Genomic DNA, 17,507 nt, shown 5'->3' with positions numbered 1-17,507 from the left:
AGCTCTCACACAATAATTAAAATTACTTTTACTTTTCAGTCTTGTTAAAAATGTAGTGGAGTAGACAGTACAGATACTGCTCTCGAGTGTATACTTTTTACTTCACTACATTTAAGTACAGTATTTTCACTACTTTTACTTCATTACGTTCCACCACTGCTAAAATATAATGATCTAAACACACTATTGATTTCAGTTTTACGTGGCTGTTTGACTTTTTCCCATGTCTCAGTGATTGCTTTAGTGCACAGTGGTCCCTCGTTTATCGCGGGAGTTACGTTCTAAAATAGCGCGTGAAAAGTATCAGCTTTATTTTTTACAATTATTATATATGTTTTGCAGCCTCACCACACACTTTATACACTTTTCTCACACAGGTGTTAACATTTTCTCACATTTCTCTCTCGTTTAAACTCTCTCAAAGTTCAAACCTTCGTAGGCGTCTTTGTCGGTGCAGAACGTTTCATCGACATTGTGGGTTTTGTCGGGGAGAAAACAAACTGCCAACGTACAGCACTTCAGAGTCACACTGCGATCCAACGTTTATGTAAATTTGTCTGAACACATTCTGTACTGGACAGGAGACACGGCACGGAGGAGACTGATGGACAATGGTCTACAGTCCAACAGCCAATCAGGACAAAGAACACAATGCACGATCATCAAAAAAAAAAAAATAATTTGCGAGACTGCAAAAGATGAACCACGATATAGCGAGGGACAACTGTAGTCTCATATCTGTAGCTCTATTGTAAACACTGAATATGATTTACACAGTTTTATTATTGTCTTTATTATTTTTGTACCAGTTTTCACGACGGAAACACTGGCTTTTAAATATATTTTCGTAGAGCAGTGCAGTTTAATTATGTCGCCTCAGATCTGTTAACTATGGGGAGTGATTTACACCTCGTATTAAGACCGTGGGGGTCTCGATACAAGGTGCAAGGTTTCCGTTTCATTTCCTGGCCCTTTTGTGTCGGTAACGAAATATGATTTGAAGCTATGAAATATTGCTGCTTATTTATGTTCTCAATAAATAAACAAAACAAAAAAAATATCCATAGCGCATTGACAGGTTTAATCCCCCCGCCCCCTCGTCTTTTCCTTTACTCCGCAGCCCGCCCCCTCTCATTCCTTCTCATTCACTCGTAAACGCCGTTCCTGCTCTCGCTGTCGGACGTTGCCATGGCGACCTGTACAGATTACACAGGTGCCTCACGTTTGAGCGGCGGTTAGCACGTTAGCTACGTCCATTTATATATACACACTATGAGCTTGTTATGTAAAGTTTGGGGGAGAAGAGGTAATTTTTTTTTTTTGTTTGGAGGAAAAAAAGTATGGATAAATAAAGGGTAAGGCAGATTGAATGCTGAATATATTTTACAGAAAGTTATTCCTCATATTGGCCAGAGTTTTGTTTAATTTTGCACGTCTAGTTTTTAGTGAGACAAAATAATAATCTTAATCAAATTGAAAATGAACTTTTAATGGACACAGTAAACTAATCCCAAAGGCGGACATTTATTTAAGGAGAGACACTTCAGGCAAAACTGTTTTCAAGTTTTTGTTTTTTTGCTCAGTTTGGTCTCGTAGCAGCAACTTCATCCTCTCTGCACTGAAGGATGTTTTAATATTTAATTTAATGAACCTGCAAACCTCCATTTTGTAAACATGCCCAAAATGCTCAAAATGCTCTTTTCCAGCCTGTGCAGTCATTTTCAGCTCCTTTTACCTTTAGTTCAGTAGAGATTGACCGTTCTAGAGCTGAAATGATCCAAACGATTCTAGTGAAGGTGTGTGGAGTTTAAAAACACAGTGGAGCACTTCTTGTTTGAGAGAAGTCATCTAAATCTGCAGGGTTTGTGTATTAAACATGTGTAAATGAAACAAAACACAACTTTGCGTGTGTTTGTGATGAGGAAACAACATCGTGACATAAATCTAGATGGTTTGGAGCTTATCCCTGATCTAAAACGCCCAAAGCTGATCACGCTCTTGATGTTCCTATGTTCTTGCTCTTTAGGCTGGATGCATCACACAGCAGAGCAGCTTGGAGACAAAGGCACCAAGGACAGCTATGCCATCCAGTGTCTGCAGAAGTCTATAGAAGCAGACCCAGACTCGGGCCAGTCTTGGTACTTTCTTGGCAGGTAAGAGCAGAACAAGGGCGTTGTGCGTTTGTGTGTGTGTGTGTGTTGGGGTGTGTGTGTGTGTGTTTAAGATAGCGCTCACACCTCTGGGTTGACACAAATCGTGATCACAAAGTCACTGCACCGAGAGGCCCTCTGCTGGAAGGTGTGAGAACTGCAATGGTCTTTATTTGCATCAGTGGTGGAAGGTAACGAAGTACAAGTAGTAAAGTACAGATACCTAAATGTTTACTTAAAGCACATTTTACAGTGTGTACTTTTTACTTTTACTTCAGTACATTTGAGAGCAGTATCTGTACTTTCTACTCCCACTACATTTTTGAACAGGACTGAAAAGTAAAAGTACTTTTCATCTGATTTGAGGGGTTATTTTTACTATGTTCGTGGTAAACGTTTTCAAGTTTCAGCTTTGACCAAGTAAAAATAAATACACAAAATTCATAAGAAAAAATAGTGTAAATCTAGAGATATTGGTTAAAAATTAGACATATTTTGGTCACAGTAACAATATGAATCCATTTAACAAATTAACAACACTTGTGTGGAATACTTTTACTTTTAAACGTGTACTTTAATCCTTAACTTTACCTCTGTATCTGTACTTTTACTTTTACAAAATGAAGTACTTCATCCACCACTAATTTGCGTTGACCAAATAATGACAAAAATGTGTTTTTTAATGGATCAGAAGGGGTTAAGTCATATTGCTGTTAGAAATAGTCAGATTCTTTGACCGATATTTGCCCTTTTTAGCGACTCCGTTATCGGCCTTTTATATTTTGTTTTAGCCATTACATTGTCAGGACACCCCTCCTCTGTCAATCAAATTATGCAGCGTTAATCACCTTTCGTCAAAACCCCATCGTCTTTACCACATATGTTCCAGTAATCCATAAGAATCTGCTGCTCTCATAGAAATCCAGTCCTGTATTTCTCTCATACTTTGCCTGTCTAATTCCAAATCTGATTTATTAAAGTGTTAACTCAAAAAAATGGGGCGGAACTACATTTTTTAGCCAAATTAAACAGATCTAGTTTAATCAAATAGATCCAAAATAAGATCCAGAATCTCCTCTGTAGATTTTTTAGATATTAAATACTAAAAATCTACAGTCAACAAAAAGAATATAGAAATTTAAAGCTGTTTTTTATTTATTTATTTTTTGAATGTCCCAAAAATAATCCATAACAAACTACTGCAATCACAAAAATCCAGACACTTTTTTCTCTCTACTTTCTGTCTAATAAATCAGATTTGGAATTAAAGTTTTAACTAAAAAAAATGAGGCGGAATTTGATTTTTTAGGCTAATTAAACAGATCTAGTTCACTCAAATAGATCCAAAATACGATCATAAATCCCCTCTGTAGATTTTTAGTATTTAATATGTCAAAAAAATATGGAAATGTAAACCTGAGTCTTTTCATGTGAATGTTTTGAGTTAGTCACATATTTTATTAGCTATAAACTCTGTGTATTAATGTTTAGTGGCACATTGTAGGTAAACAAAACACAAGCCAAACCCAGCTTTAGTTTGACACATAAATGTAGTTGTGCTCTGCCTGTGGGTCAAAGAGGAAGAAAAGAGGTTTCTGTTTGACTGTGGGGCTGATCTCGAGCCACTGCTGAAGTTATGATGTAATACAGCGTGATTCTTAAGAAAAGTTAAGGCCTTAATATGAAAATTAAAACACTTTCAGAAGTTTGGGTGTTTTAATGAAATCAGTTTATAGTTTGAGAAAGCTGTTTCAAATACAAGGAAGTTTTAATATAACAGTAAGATAAACAGCAGTAGTAAATCAGTTTAATATATACTTTATTTAATTTATACGTTTTATATATATATAGGTCTTTTCACAAGCCAACCCCCGTCCCCTCCAAACCACCAAACCCCAGAGAAACACTGTAAAGTTTTATTTGAACACTTGAGTTCAATAGGTAATTACACAAAATGTCACTACGCCACTTTCTTGTAGGTTTTTTGTTCTTTTAAATTGCCGTTATTTTAGTTTTTGTGTCTAAATTATCAGCATCGGAATCGGCCATGGACAAACCCACATCGATCTCCAATTGCTGTTTTGTGTGAATTTCTTCATATATAGCTCTCAGATTATTTTGCTAAAACATCTTGGCAAAGGTAAGGTCAAGTAAAATACCACAACTAGCCCTGTCACAGTAACACATTTTTAAGTTTGATGCATCGCTGAAGTAAATATAGATGATGAACGATAATATTTAAACAACCTAAGAGCAGATTTAAAACACAAAAACTATTATAAATCTACAATATTGTTAAAAATCATAAGCTGGAGTAAATAAAAAGCAGAATGAAACGCTTTAGTCATTCGTTTGAGTCTGTAATGTCTGTAAGAAAGGTCAGAGGTGAATGGCAGACAAAATGGCGGTCTGTTGTTGACATCGGGGTCTTTTCCTGTGGAGAAAACCTTTTTAAAATTAGTTTTCTGTGGTGTTTTTTTTTTACAGGTGCTACTCCAGCATTGGAAAGGTGCAGGATGCCTTCATCTCTTATCGACAGTCCATTGACAAGTCAGAGGCCAGTGCTGACACCTGGTGCTCCATAGGGTAAGAGCAGCTCATGACTAAATCTGTGTGAAGTGCTGGGTTTGAGACGACATCAAAACACTATTTAGGCCACTAATGTTTAATGCAGATGAAGAGCAGAGAACATAAATACTGTTAAATGCAGATGTGTGTTGTAGACTGTATCTATAAATGGACGTAGCTAACCTGTTAGCCGCCGCGTTCCAAGTAGGATGTGATTGTGTGCACGCTTGTGGCTCCATTGGAAAAACTGTGGTTCCTCTCTGTACCTGCTGCTGTTAGACTCGTTATTTTGGTCTTAAATGTTCGTATTAACCCGCTCTACATGATCCTGGGGTTTTTATTTCACTATTGTGTCTGTAAATCAAGATGTGAACATTAATAACAGACAAATCAGGCTCCTTCTTTCCCCGAGGTCACTTACAGCAACAGATTTGATTGACAGCGTTGGTAAACACCCGTTCCCTGCCAAACCAGTGGTGCAGGTGGGGAGGGGTGTTACCTCCTTCAGCCTTGCTCTGGATTGGCTCTTTAGTCGCTAAGATACTCGCAGTCAGAATTACAAATGTGGAACTCCGCTCCAAATTAGCCCCTGTAATTGCTCACTTTGATGAGCTTCATCCGAGCTGAACGCTGTGGGTGACGTCACACTCAGTCCATTTTTTTATACAGTCTATGGTTGTAAAACAAGAAGTTGATGGGTTCAGTCACTCATAGAAATCTTCAGATAAAACATTTGTGCATTTACAAAATACAATGTTATGAATCTGAAAACCACCATTGATGCAACAAAAAATAAATATTCTAATTCATCTGTTTGTTCCTGTTGTTTTTATTACATACATGTAATGACTTAAGCCTGATGTTTGTCCAGGGTGCTGTACCAGCAGCAGAACCAGCCTATGGATGCACTGCAGGCTTACATCTGTGCTGTTCAGTTGGACCATAGTCACGCCGCCGCCTGGATGGATCTGGGGACGCTGTACGAGTCCTGCGGCCAGCCGCATGATGCAATCAAGTGCTACATCAATGCAACACGGAGCAAATCCTGCCTCAACATGGCCGCCCTCACACAGCGCATCAAACTTCTGCAGGTGAGTTACAACATGGCTGCCCTCACACAGCACATCAAACCTCTGAGTCTGAGGTGACCTGCAGCAGAGACCTGAGGAACTCACCTGCAGATGAGTTTGATTTGAAACAGTCCGTTCCATGTTCTTACACACTGGCATATTCTCTGTATCTGTATTCATATAGAGCCATGTTTTACAGTAGAACTTGTATTCTTTCCTATAGAACCCACACTTTTTGTCTTTGCCTTGTTTTGTCCTAGGCCCAGTTGTGTAACCTACAGCCGGGTAGTGTGCAGAACAAGAGCAAAATGCTTCCTAGTATTGAAGAGGCATGGAGCCTTCCCATCCCCGCTGAGCTCACGTCCCGACAGGGAGCCCTGAACACGGCACAGACACAGCAGGTGAGCCCTCCGCCCCAGTGCAACACGTCCTCTCCAATGTCACACTATAACAGAAGCCAAAAAATTCACCTTTTTACTCTAATGTAACACCTCCAGAGATCTGTCATTACACGTTTAAGAGATATTATCTGTCGGGCCTTTTAAGTTTGTTCTTTCTTTTGTGATACTTATGTAATTTGAGATGTTTTTTTGTTTTGGAAACACAAACACAAGCTTTAGTTTTACATGTGCTCATAGTAAAAAACACATGGTTTAGTGATGGTGAATCTGTCTGTTTTTGTTCTGTTGGATTGAATAAAAACATGTGTATGGACTTGTGTCGTTTCTAGCCTTGTAAGACGAATGTAGACCAGTCTGCGAGCAATCACACAGACTCACAGATCAGTCCTGCCAAGAGGAAACGCACTGCCAGCCCAGTCAAGGTAATGACAGCACACAGTTTACTACGAGGGCGATGGGCTTTGATTGACTGTGTCGATTCTTCTCTCCAGGGAGCAGAGCCATTAACGAACGGCTCAAATCAACAACCAATCCCCAACTGGTACCTAACACCTCAGAAACTTCAGGTAAATATAACACTAAATACAAACATTTAGATGTTGGTCTATGGCCTTACTCCATATAAAGACACACACCAGAACCAGCTCATCACCTAAACCACAATGAGTGTGAATAAGGCATTTAAAGCGCTTTGGTAAAATGAATACATTTTGTTGAAATAAACAGCTCTTGGACCATTTGCGGACAAACCGAGCGACTCTCAAGCCTCCTCAGGTTCAAATGCTGGAACAGCTGGAGAACCAGTTCTCCCTCATGCAGCAGCATCAGCAGCAGGTGAGGTCTTGATATTACATAAAACTGAATTTATCTAATTAATGAGCTTCTAACTGATCCAATTTAATAAAATATAGTGTATTTGATAGAATCTTCTGCATTTGTCAGTCCCATTTTCCGGCTTTACTGACGGGTGTTTGTGTTTCTACTCGTCAGATGAGGCAGCAGGCAGCAGCAGGGGGACAGCCTCGGCCAAACCTCCCCAATGGCCCGTTGGCTGAGTCCTCGAACCATCTTGCAGGCCTCTCTGTGAGCTCTTCCAATCACACAGGCGTCACTGCCAACGGCTCCTGTTCCTCCAGTCCCACGTCCGCCCTGAAAGGACACCTCAGCACGGGCTCTGTGGACACAGCCCACGCAGCCGGTCTGGGAGGTGGCAGCGCGAGCAATGGAAACGTGCCTTACACGCAGTCGAACTCTCTACCTCACAACTGTACCGCCACCAGTCACCCCAGCACCAGCACCAACACTAGCCCCAGTCAACCAGAAGAGCTGTGGAGGAGCCAGCCGCTTAACAATAGCACTCAGGTCTTTTTCATTATTATAGTTAATATATTACCTGTTTTAATCTTACTTTTAAACATTCCTGTATCCTTGCTGTCCAGGAACAACACAAAGGTCCAGGTTCACATTCGGCAGGTCCCAATGGAGAACCCCCTTTCTCCTCCGTGTCCTCCCCTCACACGTCTTTCTCTTCTTCTGGCGTTTTAAATCAGGTTGGACACTCGTCTGGGCCCTGCACTGTCTCCTCCTCTGCCTCGTCTCTGTCTCCCACGTCCCCACAGAGCACGCCCAACCACTTGTCCTCCCCTCTGCACTCCTCAACTACCTCAGGGGTCCACACCAAAGACACCACGCCTCCAGGGGGCAGCGACGGGTCAGGTCCAGAAGCCACCAGCAGGCACTGCGCAGGAGCAGCCCTCAGCCCCGGCACCACCTCTGCTCCAGGACTGACCGCGAGCCTATCGCGGCCTGACTCCCCTGTCTCCAAGGCAACAAGTTCAGACAATCCTCAGCACTCAGCCTTGCTAAAGGGAAAAGCCAATACTACCAGTAACGATGGTAACAATAACTGCAGTAACCACGAAGGACCCACCTCAGAGAAAATCAACAACGTCCACCCGTGTGTCCTCGCCACGTCAGAGCACTCTGTGGCATCGTCGCCGCTCTCAGCGACCGCCACCCCCTCTCCCTGCTCCGCTAGCAACCTGTCCTGCCTTAACAGCCCCTCCAGCTCCAATCAAGGGCCCACTGTCAACGGGAAGGGGGCAGAGGACTCGCATAGCCCGCTCAAGGTGGAGCCTTTGGGTGTTCTCCGGCACAAGAGCCCGGCTGGTCTGGCTCCCTGGTCCTCTGTCTCCATCTACCCCAGCTCCAGTGAGGTGCTCAAAGCCTGCAGGTACGGCTAACCACACCAGGCACAGGTGATGGTGTTCTGTGTTCAACTTGAGTTTGGTTGGTAAATGGGCAAAGCAAGTTTATTTGTACAGCACAGTTTGTACACAAAGTAATTCAAAGTGCTTTACAGAATAAGAAAGACATTAAAATCACAATACAACAAATCAAAACATAAATAATCATCATAAAATGAACATTAAAAGAGAAGAGTGCAGATATAAATATCACTTTTATCCATTAATTTTTCAGGAATCTGGGAAAGAATGGATTGTCTACAAACAGCATCGTCTTGGACAAGTGTCCTCCACCTCGGCCCCCTGGCCCTCCTTCTCCTCCACAGCCAAAGGATAAGCTCAACCCCCCGACTCCCAGTATTTATGTGCGTGCCTCTTTACACACACATGCATTCTTCTCTTTACACACACACACATTCTTGTTCTTTACACATGCATGCCTTCTTACAGTTTGATATATGTGCAGGAGAGAATACAGGCAGTTTTATGGAAAGTTGTTTTTGTTTCTTAAAGCTTGAAAACAAGAGGGACGCCTTCTATCCTCCACTACACCAGTTCTGCACTAACGCTGCCAACCCAGTCACAGTCATTCGAGGTCTGGCTGGAGCACTCAAACTGGGTAAGAGCCATGATCCTGCTGCCTCTGTCCTCACATGACTCCTGGGTGAGTGTAATGTGGAGCAGAGCAGATCTCTTTGATATGTTTGACAACAGCACCACCTGTAAGTTAAAAGTGATATTGCAGATGTGACATTATGAACAGTGCTATGTTCAGACCCAGCTGTTTCGTGTCCAGTGTTTTATGCAGTGTTTCAGCACCAAGTATCACATTTCAGAGACGAGCTGCTTATTTTTTTGTAATTGCAAAAATATTAATCACACTTTTATGGGTTTCTTCAGACCTGGGCTTGTTCTCCACAAAGACCCTTGTGGAGGCTAACCCTGACCACTTGGTGGAGGTTCGCACACAGCTGGCCCAGCCCACTGACGAGAACTGGGACCCCACCGGCAGCAGGAAAATGTGGAGGTGTGAGAGCAGCCGCTCCCACACCACCATCATCAAGTACGCCCAGTATCAGGCCTCGTCCTTCCAGGAGTCTCTGAGGGTCAGTCACACGAGGGACATGGAACTAAGGCCTTACTGTTGTTTATGTTCTTTATGTGAGAGTTTTATGTTTTTACAGGAGGAAAATGAGAAAAAGAAAGAGATGGAAGCAGAATCTGGCTCAGACGGGTAAGTCACTCCTGTTGTCCTCAATAGTTTTATGTTATTAACAAATCCATTGATATACTGTTTTGATAATGTTATATTGTTATTTTAGTGCAATGCGCAGGAGGAAAGGACCTTTCAAAAATTTAAAATTTGGCACCAACATAGATCTTTCTGATGATAAAAAGTAAGTTTTTTTTCATCACCTGATTTTAATGGGACAGTAATAATCTGAGTCTATAATCTACCTGTGTGTTTCAGGTGGAAGCAGCAGCTTCAGGAGCTCAGTAAACTGCCGGCGTTTTCTCGTGTGGTGTCGGCGGGGAACCTGCTGAGCCACGTGGGCCACACCATCCTGGGCATGAACACAGTGCAGCTCTACATGAAGGTGCCAGGGAGCCGGACGCCAGGTACACAGTGCACCTGTCACTTCACTCACTGATGCACCTGTCACTTCACCTGCCGACGCACCTGTCACTGCCGGTTTAGTGAAGCTCTTATAGACGCTCTCATCTTCTGCAGGTCACCAGGAGAACAATAACTTCTGCTCTGTGAACATTAACATCGGCCCTGGAGACTGCGAGTGGTTTGCGGTGCCTGAAACGTACTGGGGAGTCATCAATGACTTCTGTGAAAAGTAAGTTTCTCTCAAATTTCTTCTTAAAAATGTCTTCACATTTTGAAATGTTTACGACACTTCTGCTTCTCAGAAACAACATCAACTTCCTGATGGGTTCGTGGTGGCCTAACCTGGAGGATCTGTACGAGGCCAGTGTTCCCGTGTACCGCTTCATACAGCGCCCGGGGGACTTGGTTTGGCTCAACACGGGAACCATCCACTGGGTCCAGGCCATCGGCTGGTGCAACAACATCGCCTGGAACGTGGGGCCTCTCACAGGTGAATGGCATTATTAATCATTACCCATATACACTTTTATTGTTTTTTTGTTTGTTTTCTATTCACTTTATTCTGGAAGTTGCCTCGAGCACCACCATCACCGTTGGGTTTTTTTTATTTAGTTTGGAGCTGCTGATCTTGACAGCAAATAATTTCTATATGAGCCACAGAGCCGTTTTAAAGCTCCCCAGAGAATCAGTGCAGTGTTGATTTGTTGTTGCACATAAACATTGAACATTTGACGGGATTCCCACAAAACTGGAAGTGTCACCCCAAAATAAAAAACTGTTTCGTTGCATTTACTGGAAAAGTGGGCGGGGCTGAATAAGGTCAATACACTTTTAATGTTTGTTTTCTCTATATTCATGACAATTTATTGCTGATTCTCACTGAAGATATCAAAACTATGAATGAACACATATGGAGTATAGTAAATAAAGTGGGGTTTTTTGTAGTTTTTTTTTTGTAAACCACATTTTATTTGATCACTGGTTTGAATTAGCGATATATCAAACTTTCTAATGTGTTATTTTGACAGGGCTGAGGAGATGGGAGTGAGGGGCTTGGGGATAAGACTTAAATCTGATCATACAGCCGAAAAATTACTAAAAATAAATATTGACCCTAAAAATGTGTTGTTCCAGCGTCGTGTATAGAACGATAAGTTGGTATAATGCTGCTATATAATTCCAAACATCTTCTAACTTGTATAATTGTATTGATCTGTCGTTTGTTTGGTGTTTTCCACATAAAACCCTCCACCGTGGTCCTCAGCTCATCAGTACAAACTGGCCGTGGAGCGATACGAATGGAACAAACTGCAGAGCGTCAAGTCCATCGTTCCCATGATCCACCTGTCCTGGAACTTGGCTCGGAACATTAAAGTGTCTGATCACAAGCTCTTTGAGATGATCAAGTAAGAAAGCGCCGTGTGACCCAACTCCCCGCTCTTGTGGCTGCCCTGCCCTGTCCCACTCACACTTATGTAGAGCAGGTCCACACTCTTTCCATTAGTGTCACAAGAATTGAATAAGAAAGAAATTTACACATAGAAGAAACATTTATCTGATCATGTTTTCCGTTTCTGACCCATTGCTGTTCAGATCTGTGTGTGTGCTGAGCTAAAACTGAGACTTACACGGCGTTTTTACAGTTATCAGCGTTTTAATTGGGCAAAAAGAGGAGCTAGTACTTGTTCTTTTAACTTTATCATCTATATGTTTGAATTAGAGCTTTTTATTTTACCTTTTTAGGCTTAAATAACTGTGGTTTTCACCCAGTGTTGTGCTGGTTTGACTTGGATATGACTTTTCTATGTATCTGGGACAAAGTTACTGTAAAATGTCCAAATAAGTCAAAATAATGTTAAAAACAGTCCCAGCATTGGACTGTTTTATTAATTTTCTACTTTCAATATAGAACTGGAATGTTATTTAACCTTTTGAAGCTGAACCTGTTTTTTTTCTGTGGTTGTCCTGTGTGGTCTGCTGCTCCTTTCTGTTCAATATGAGAAACAGAAGGGTCCTGGTTTAGTCCTGGTTCAGTCCTGGTTCAGTCCTGGTTCAGTCCTGGTTCAGTCCCGGTTCAGTCCTGGTTCAGTCCTGGTTCAGTCCTGGTTCAGTCCTGGTTCAGTCCTGGTTCAGCTTACAGGTTACTAAATGTGTGGATTTTAACATGTTCGTAAAGATAAACATGATTGACGCGGGCGGTAAACTCTACGCTGAGGATTAGGGACCTAACTGTAGCATATTCATGATTTTATTCATAATTTTCTTCGCTTCCACAAAATATCGTAATAAATATCATACTGTGAGATTTGGATCATCACACCTCGAATGTAAACACTATTATTTCCCTTTTTTATCACAATTCCTTTGTCCATTTTGTCCCTTTCTTCCTTTCTCTCGTTGTCCCGTTCTCCCCTTGCCCATTTGTCCCGTTCTCACTTTGTCCCTTTGTCCCTTTCTCTATTTCTTCCTTCGTCCCTTCCTCTCTTTGTCCCTTCCCTTTGTCCCATCCCTTCGTCCCTTCCTCTCTTTGTCCCATCCCTTCATCCCTTCCTCTCTTTGTCCCATCCCTTCGTCCCTTCCTCTCTTTGTCCCATCCCTTCGTCCCTTCCTCTCTTTGTCCCATCCCTTCGTCCCTTCCTCTCTTTGTCCCTTCCCTTCATCCCTTCCTCTCTTTGTCCCTTCCCTTCATCCCTTCCTCTCTTTGTCCCTTCCTCTCTTTGTCCCTTCCTCTCTTCGTCCCTTCCTCTCTTTGTCCCTTCCCTTTGTCCCATCCCTTCGTCCCTTCCTCTCTTTGTCCCTTCCCTTCATCCCTTCCTCTCTTTGTCCCTTCCTCTCTTTGTCCCTTCCCCTTTGTCCCTTCCCTTCGTCCCTTCCTCCCTTCCTCCCTTTGTCCCTTCCCTTCGTCCCTCACTCCCTTCCTCCCTTCCTCTCTTTGTCCCTTCCCTTCGTCCCTTCCTCTTTGTCCCATCCCTTCGTCCCTTCCTCTCTTTGTCCCTTCCCTTCATCCCTTCCTCTCTTTGTCCCTTCCTCTCTTCGTCCCTTCCTCTCTTTGTCCCTTCCCTTCGTCCCTTCCTCCCTTCGTCCCTTCGTCCCTTCCCTTCGTCCCTTCCTCCCTTCGTCCCTCACTCCCTTCGTCCCTTCCTCCCTTCGTCCCTCACTCCCTTCGTCCCTTCGTCCCTTCCCTTCGTCCCTTCCTCCCTTCGTCCCTCACTCCCTTCGTCCCTTCCTCCCTTCCTCCCTTCGTCCCTTCCCTTCATCCCTCACTCTGTCCCGGTCTGTAAACACACCCTCTCGTGTGTTGTTGTTTTAGGTATTGTCTGCTGAGGACTCTGAGGCAGTGTCAGCTGCAGAGGGAGCATCTGGAGGGAGCCGGGAAGGAGCTGGTGTGGCACGGGAGGACGAACAACGAACCGGCTCACTACTGTAGTATCTGTGAGGTGAGACACGCACAGAGACACACACACACACACAGACACACCCCGACACACACACACACAGAGACAGACACAGAGACACAGGGACGAGGGGCTACGGGATAGGAGTGAGGTTTTTTGTTTTGTTTTTTTCTAACATAGTTGCCTCATAATAATCTTACTTGAAGTTGTATTTGGACTGATTCATGTGTGTTTTAGTATTTTTATTTTTTATGTATTGTCCTGCATTTGAGGCTTGAGTGCACAGAAAATCGCCGTTTTCACCTCCCCCCCATCTCCCTGTAGTTCTATAGCTGTGTATTTACTTGCAGATATTCCAAACATTGAGACTCGGGTCACACATGTCGGGTTCAAAATGTCACATGGCCATTTTTCTATAATAAAGCCACATAAATGAGAATCTCCTACTCGCTCTGGAGAGGTGGGGTCTGTACAAACCCGTTTCTTTTTAAACCAGTTTTGCGATTTACATTGAACTAATTATAAATATGCTATAGTTTAAAACACACCCATTCTGCGAAATCAGTTTTTCAGAGCTTTTGAACACGGTTTAGTCATTTCCTTTTCGCTGACCCTCAGAAGTTGTATTTTCGTCCTTGGTACACGTCCTCTGTGACGTACTTACTTTGTACTTTAATTTTATTTTGCGTCGTCATTTTGGTACAAATGGAGAAAAAGTCTGCCGCTCGCTAGTGTGACGTGCATCTGTCCATAGGGGGCGCTGACAGCATGTGGCGCTTTGTTGTGATTACGTTTAAAGCGACGTCAGCTCCTATTGGACACCGTGGTATTCTAACTCAGAAATCAGCGGACTTGTTTCTTTTATTAGGTCTTTTTTGATGAATACTGCGATTTTAAAATGTGTAAATTCTAACAAAATGATCCACAGACACAAACACAACAGGGCGTCTTTAATACAAACCTCACCACATCTTTAATAACGTTTAATGTCCGTTGTCATGTGTTTTAGGTGGAAGTATTCAACCTGCTGTTTGTCACCACTGAAAGCAACAGCAGAAAAACATACGTGGTGCATTGCCAGGACTGTGCCCGTAGGGGGAGCACTAACCTGGACAACTTTGTGGTGCTAGAACAATACAAGATGGAGGACCTCATGCAGGTTTACGACCAGTTCACTCTTGTAAGCACCGCCCACGTCGCCTCCGTATCCGCTCCTTGTCTTTATCCGCGTTGTTGGATGTTTATTAATCCTTGTGTTGTCTTGACAGGCGAGTCCCCTGCCTTCCTCGTCTTGACCTGATCCCTCGTCGTTCTAAGGACTTTTAGAACCGCAGTGAATTTACTGGGAACCCCTCCAGGAACCCTTTTGTTTCTGATATTCAGGAAAAATGGTGACAGTCCCCAAACTGCACTCTGTAGCTTTTCCCAATGGCAGCTGCTGTAAGCTGTGTGTCTATGCAACCTGCTCAGTGTGGTGTGCCTCCCCCTGGTGGATGTAAGGGGAATGGCAGCTCCTTGTATTAATAGAACTTGACTGTTCTACTTCGGGCCCAACTGGACTTCTTTGCAAAACACAACCCATAAAACATTTGAAATTATTTTGTACATATTATGTTTTCAAATTCACACAAAGACTACTGATTTTTCCACTTTTTTTTCTTTTTTTTTGTATGTTCACACAAGCATTTCTCCTACGATCTGTGAGATTTTTAGCATAGCTGGTCTTAAATACGGTAAAACGGCTCACAAATCAGTTTCAGAACACAACAGGTTTTGCTGGAGCGAGTCTCGGTGTTTGGGTTGTGTGGGGAGAGGCGGAGGCATAGAGTGACCAGTGACACAAAAGGGTTGCACAGATATGAGTTCACTTTTTTTATGTGGATGTAAATTTATACTATTTATAAAATGCATATTTATTGGTTGAAAATATTTGTTGATGGAATGCTGTCTTTTTTTTTTTTTTTTTTATAAGAGTACCTGCCATAAAATCCGAGGAAGCGTTGTGGTTTTGAACACGGCTTCTCATAAGTTTTCTATATAAATGAAACTGCATCGAGAGCATTGTACAGAGACCTGTTTAAAATTTGTTTATTGTTTGAAGGATGTTTTACGCGTTAATAAACCAGAACTGGCTTTATGTCTGGTGCTGTTCTCTCTCTGGTGCAAGAATAAGATTAAAACAACATCGGATTGTGTTTTTTACAACTCTATATTAACCTGAGGGTGGATGGATCTGCCCGTTTTACCGATAACGTTTAATATCGAGAGCGGGATTCGAACTGTCAAGCTTCAGATCAGTGGACGAGCGCTGTACCAACTACGCTAGCATCAGAGTTTTTCTACGCAATATTCCAGCTTTTTGGATTACAGTACTGCGGTTTTATTGCCAGGGTCCTCTCAGAAAGTACTATTTTAGTCTTAAGATAACAAATTTACAGAAATATTAACACAAATATTGATAATAGTAGTTAAAAATATAAATGTGATACTCTGAGACGATGTGAAGTGATCATTAAGACTGTCACAATAACACGTTTTGCTAAATTAAATCTATTTTACTTAAGCCAGGCATGTCCAACCTGTGGCCCGGAGACCAAATGCGGCCCGCAGATCAATTTTTCTCAGCCTCAAACTGAATTTGTCCTTTTTATTGTACATTTCTGAAACGAGCTCATATCAAATATCGAATGTGTCCCGTTGAGGATGTAAACGTGAATAAAAGTCTAGTGTTTCAGTCTAACTTTTAATAACGCAGATTTGAAGTATTCACTGTTTTCGCGACCAGACGACCTCAATTGTCCCTCGGCTTTATCTGTGTTTTTAATTAATGAGAAAAGTTTGGACACCCCTGACTTGAGCTAATCGATTATTCTGAAAAAACATGAGCTGTAATAAAGAAATGACTTGAATGAAAAACGTTTGCATCTATAACGAGGCATAAGTTTATTTATCGACCCTCCACAGCTCAAACCATATCGTAGAACAGAAAAATAACATAAGTGTCTTGCCTAAGGACACAATGACGACAGCATTCGTCTGTGAGAGCTGGAATCGCACCAACAACCTAAGACTAAACACACAGGAACGTATAGTCAGGTCCGTCCACAGAAATTAGGGGGCCCGGGGTAAGAAGCGACACATGGGACCCCTGCTAAAGTTTATGAACTGGTCCAACTCTGCGGATTTTTTTTTTTTTTTTTTTAAGTTAAAAGCAGGATTCAACCCGTTAAACTTCAGATCCCTGGACACGTGCTCTACCAACTGAGCCGCTATTATCATTTTATTGAAATAAACCGAACTCACGATGCTCGTTCCTGCACACGGACGTCTCCAGATCTATATTCACGCCGATAATGAAAAGTAACGCCCCAAACAGCTCCGGTCTCCAAACGAACCCGCCATTAACATCAACGTGTCGCCATAGCAACCAAAGTCTCACACACAAAAGCAGTTACGCTAACAACGACGACGACAACGCTTAAACGGTTACAAGGACGACACAAGATGAGGAACTAACCCTGAACTAAACACAAAACACCAGATGTGACCAGTGGATCCTGCGTCGCGTTTGTGCAGTTTGTGATGGGTTAACTAGACTTTTTTTCTCTTTTTTTAGCCATAAAAGTCACGTTAAAGGAGGTTTCTGCGTGTACTTTTGCATTTTTTCACACAATTACCTTTATTTTACGCCTCTGTCCATGCTTTTTTTTTCTTTTGCTGCATGAAATCAGTGCGTAATAACAGTTTAAGTACACGAAAAATAAAAAAATGAAAGTACTTTTGAGTAATTTTTATGCAAGAAAACAATGAAAAAACAATCTGACCAGCGCAGAAACACTTTATTGTTCGAATATTTTTAACATTTAATCAACATTTATTCAAGAGATCATGCAAATTGTACTTATGGTTAGGTTTTTACAGCTCTTCTTATAAAAAAAAGTCAGGCAATTTGCAGCTAAGACGTTGATTTTGCCAGGTTTTATTCTTTTTTAGAGAGTTTTATTTGGTTCAAAATTGTACAAAATACGATCAACCCAAACGAAATTAAAACAATGGAGC

General features: G+C 42.1%; 1 protein-coding gene across 1 annotated transcript in view; it reads left to right on the top strand.

Moving 5' to 3' along the window:
* Nucleotides 1-15,585, top strand: part of kdm6a (lysine (K)-specific demethylase 6A) — a 37,647-nt gene extending 22,062 nt beyond the window's left edge. Inside the window, exons 10-30 of the mRNA XM_033986568.2 lie at nucleotides 2,027-2,153; nucleotides 4,638-4,736; nucleotides 5,590-5,809; nucleotides 6,049-6,189; nucleotides 6,519-6,611; nucleotides 6,681-6,755; nucleotides 6,916-7,023; nucleotides 7,180-7,551; nucleotides 7,629-8,422; nucleotides 8,671-8,800; nucleotides 8,949-9,054; nucleotides 9,336-9,541; nucleotides 9,620-9,669; nucleotides 9,758-9,832; nucleotides 9,907-10,055; nucleotides 10,168-10,282; nucleotides 10,356-10,543; nucleotides 11,318-11,459; nucleotides 13,364-13,490; nucleotides 14,458-14,628; nucleotides 14,717-15,585. Of these exons, the coding sequence (XP_033842459.1) occupies nucleotides 2,027-2,153; nucleotides 4,638-4,736; nucleotides 5,590-5,809; nucleotides 6,049-6,189; nucleotides 6,519-6,611; nucleotides 6,681-6,755; nucleotides 6,916-7,023; nucleotides 7,180-7,551; nucleotides 7,629-8,422; nucleotides 8,671-8,800; nucleotides 8,949-9,054; nucleotides 9,336-9,541; nucleotides 9,620-9,669; nucleotides 9,758-9,832; nucleotides 9,907-10,055; nucleotides 10,168-10,282; nucleotides 10,356-10,543; nucleotides 11,318-11,459; nucleotides 13,364-13,490; nucleotides 14,458-14,628; nucleotides 14,717-14,743 (3,515 nt within the window). The 3' untranslated portion in view covers nucleotides 14,744-15,585. The remainder of the gene's footprint in view (nucleotides 1-2,026; nucleotides 2,154-4,637; nucleotides 4,737-5,589; nucleotides 5,810-6,048; nucleotides 6,190-6,518; nucleotides 6,612-6,680; nucleotides 6,756-6,915; nucleotides 7,024-7,179; nucleotides 7,552-7,628; nucleotides 8,423-8,670; nucleotides 8,801-8,948; nucleotides 9,055-9,335; nucleotides 9,542-9,619; nucleotides 9,670-9,757; nucleotides 9,833-9,906; nucleotides 10,056-10,167; nucleotides 10,283-10,355; nucleotides 10,544-11,317; nucleotides 11,460-13,363; nucleotides 13,491-14,457; nucleotides 14,629-14,716) is intronic.
* The last annotated feature ends 1,922 nt before the right edge of the window (nucleotides 15,586-17,507 follow it).

Source organism: Periophthalmus magnuspinnatus, chromosome 21 (assembly GCF_009829125.3).
Source record: "Periophthalmus magnuspinnatus isolate fPerMag1 chromosome 21, fPerMag1.2.pri, whole genome shotgun sequence".
NCBI classification, from domain to species: domain Eukaryota; kingdom Metazoa; phylum Chordata; class Actinopteri; order Gobiiformes; family Gobiidae; genus Periophthalmus; species Periophthalmus magnuspinnatus.
Note: the sequence above shows the minus strand (reverse complement) of the source record. Positions and strands in the feature narration are given on the sequence as shown.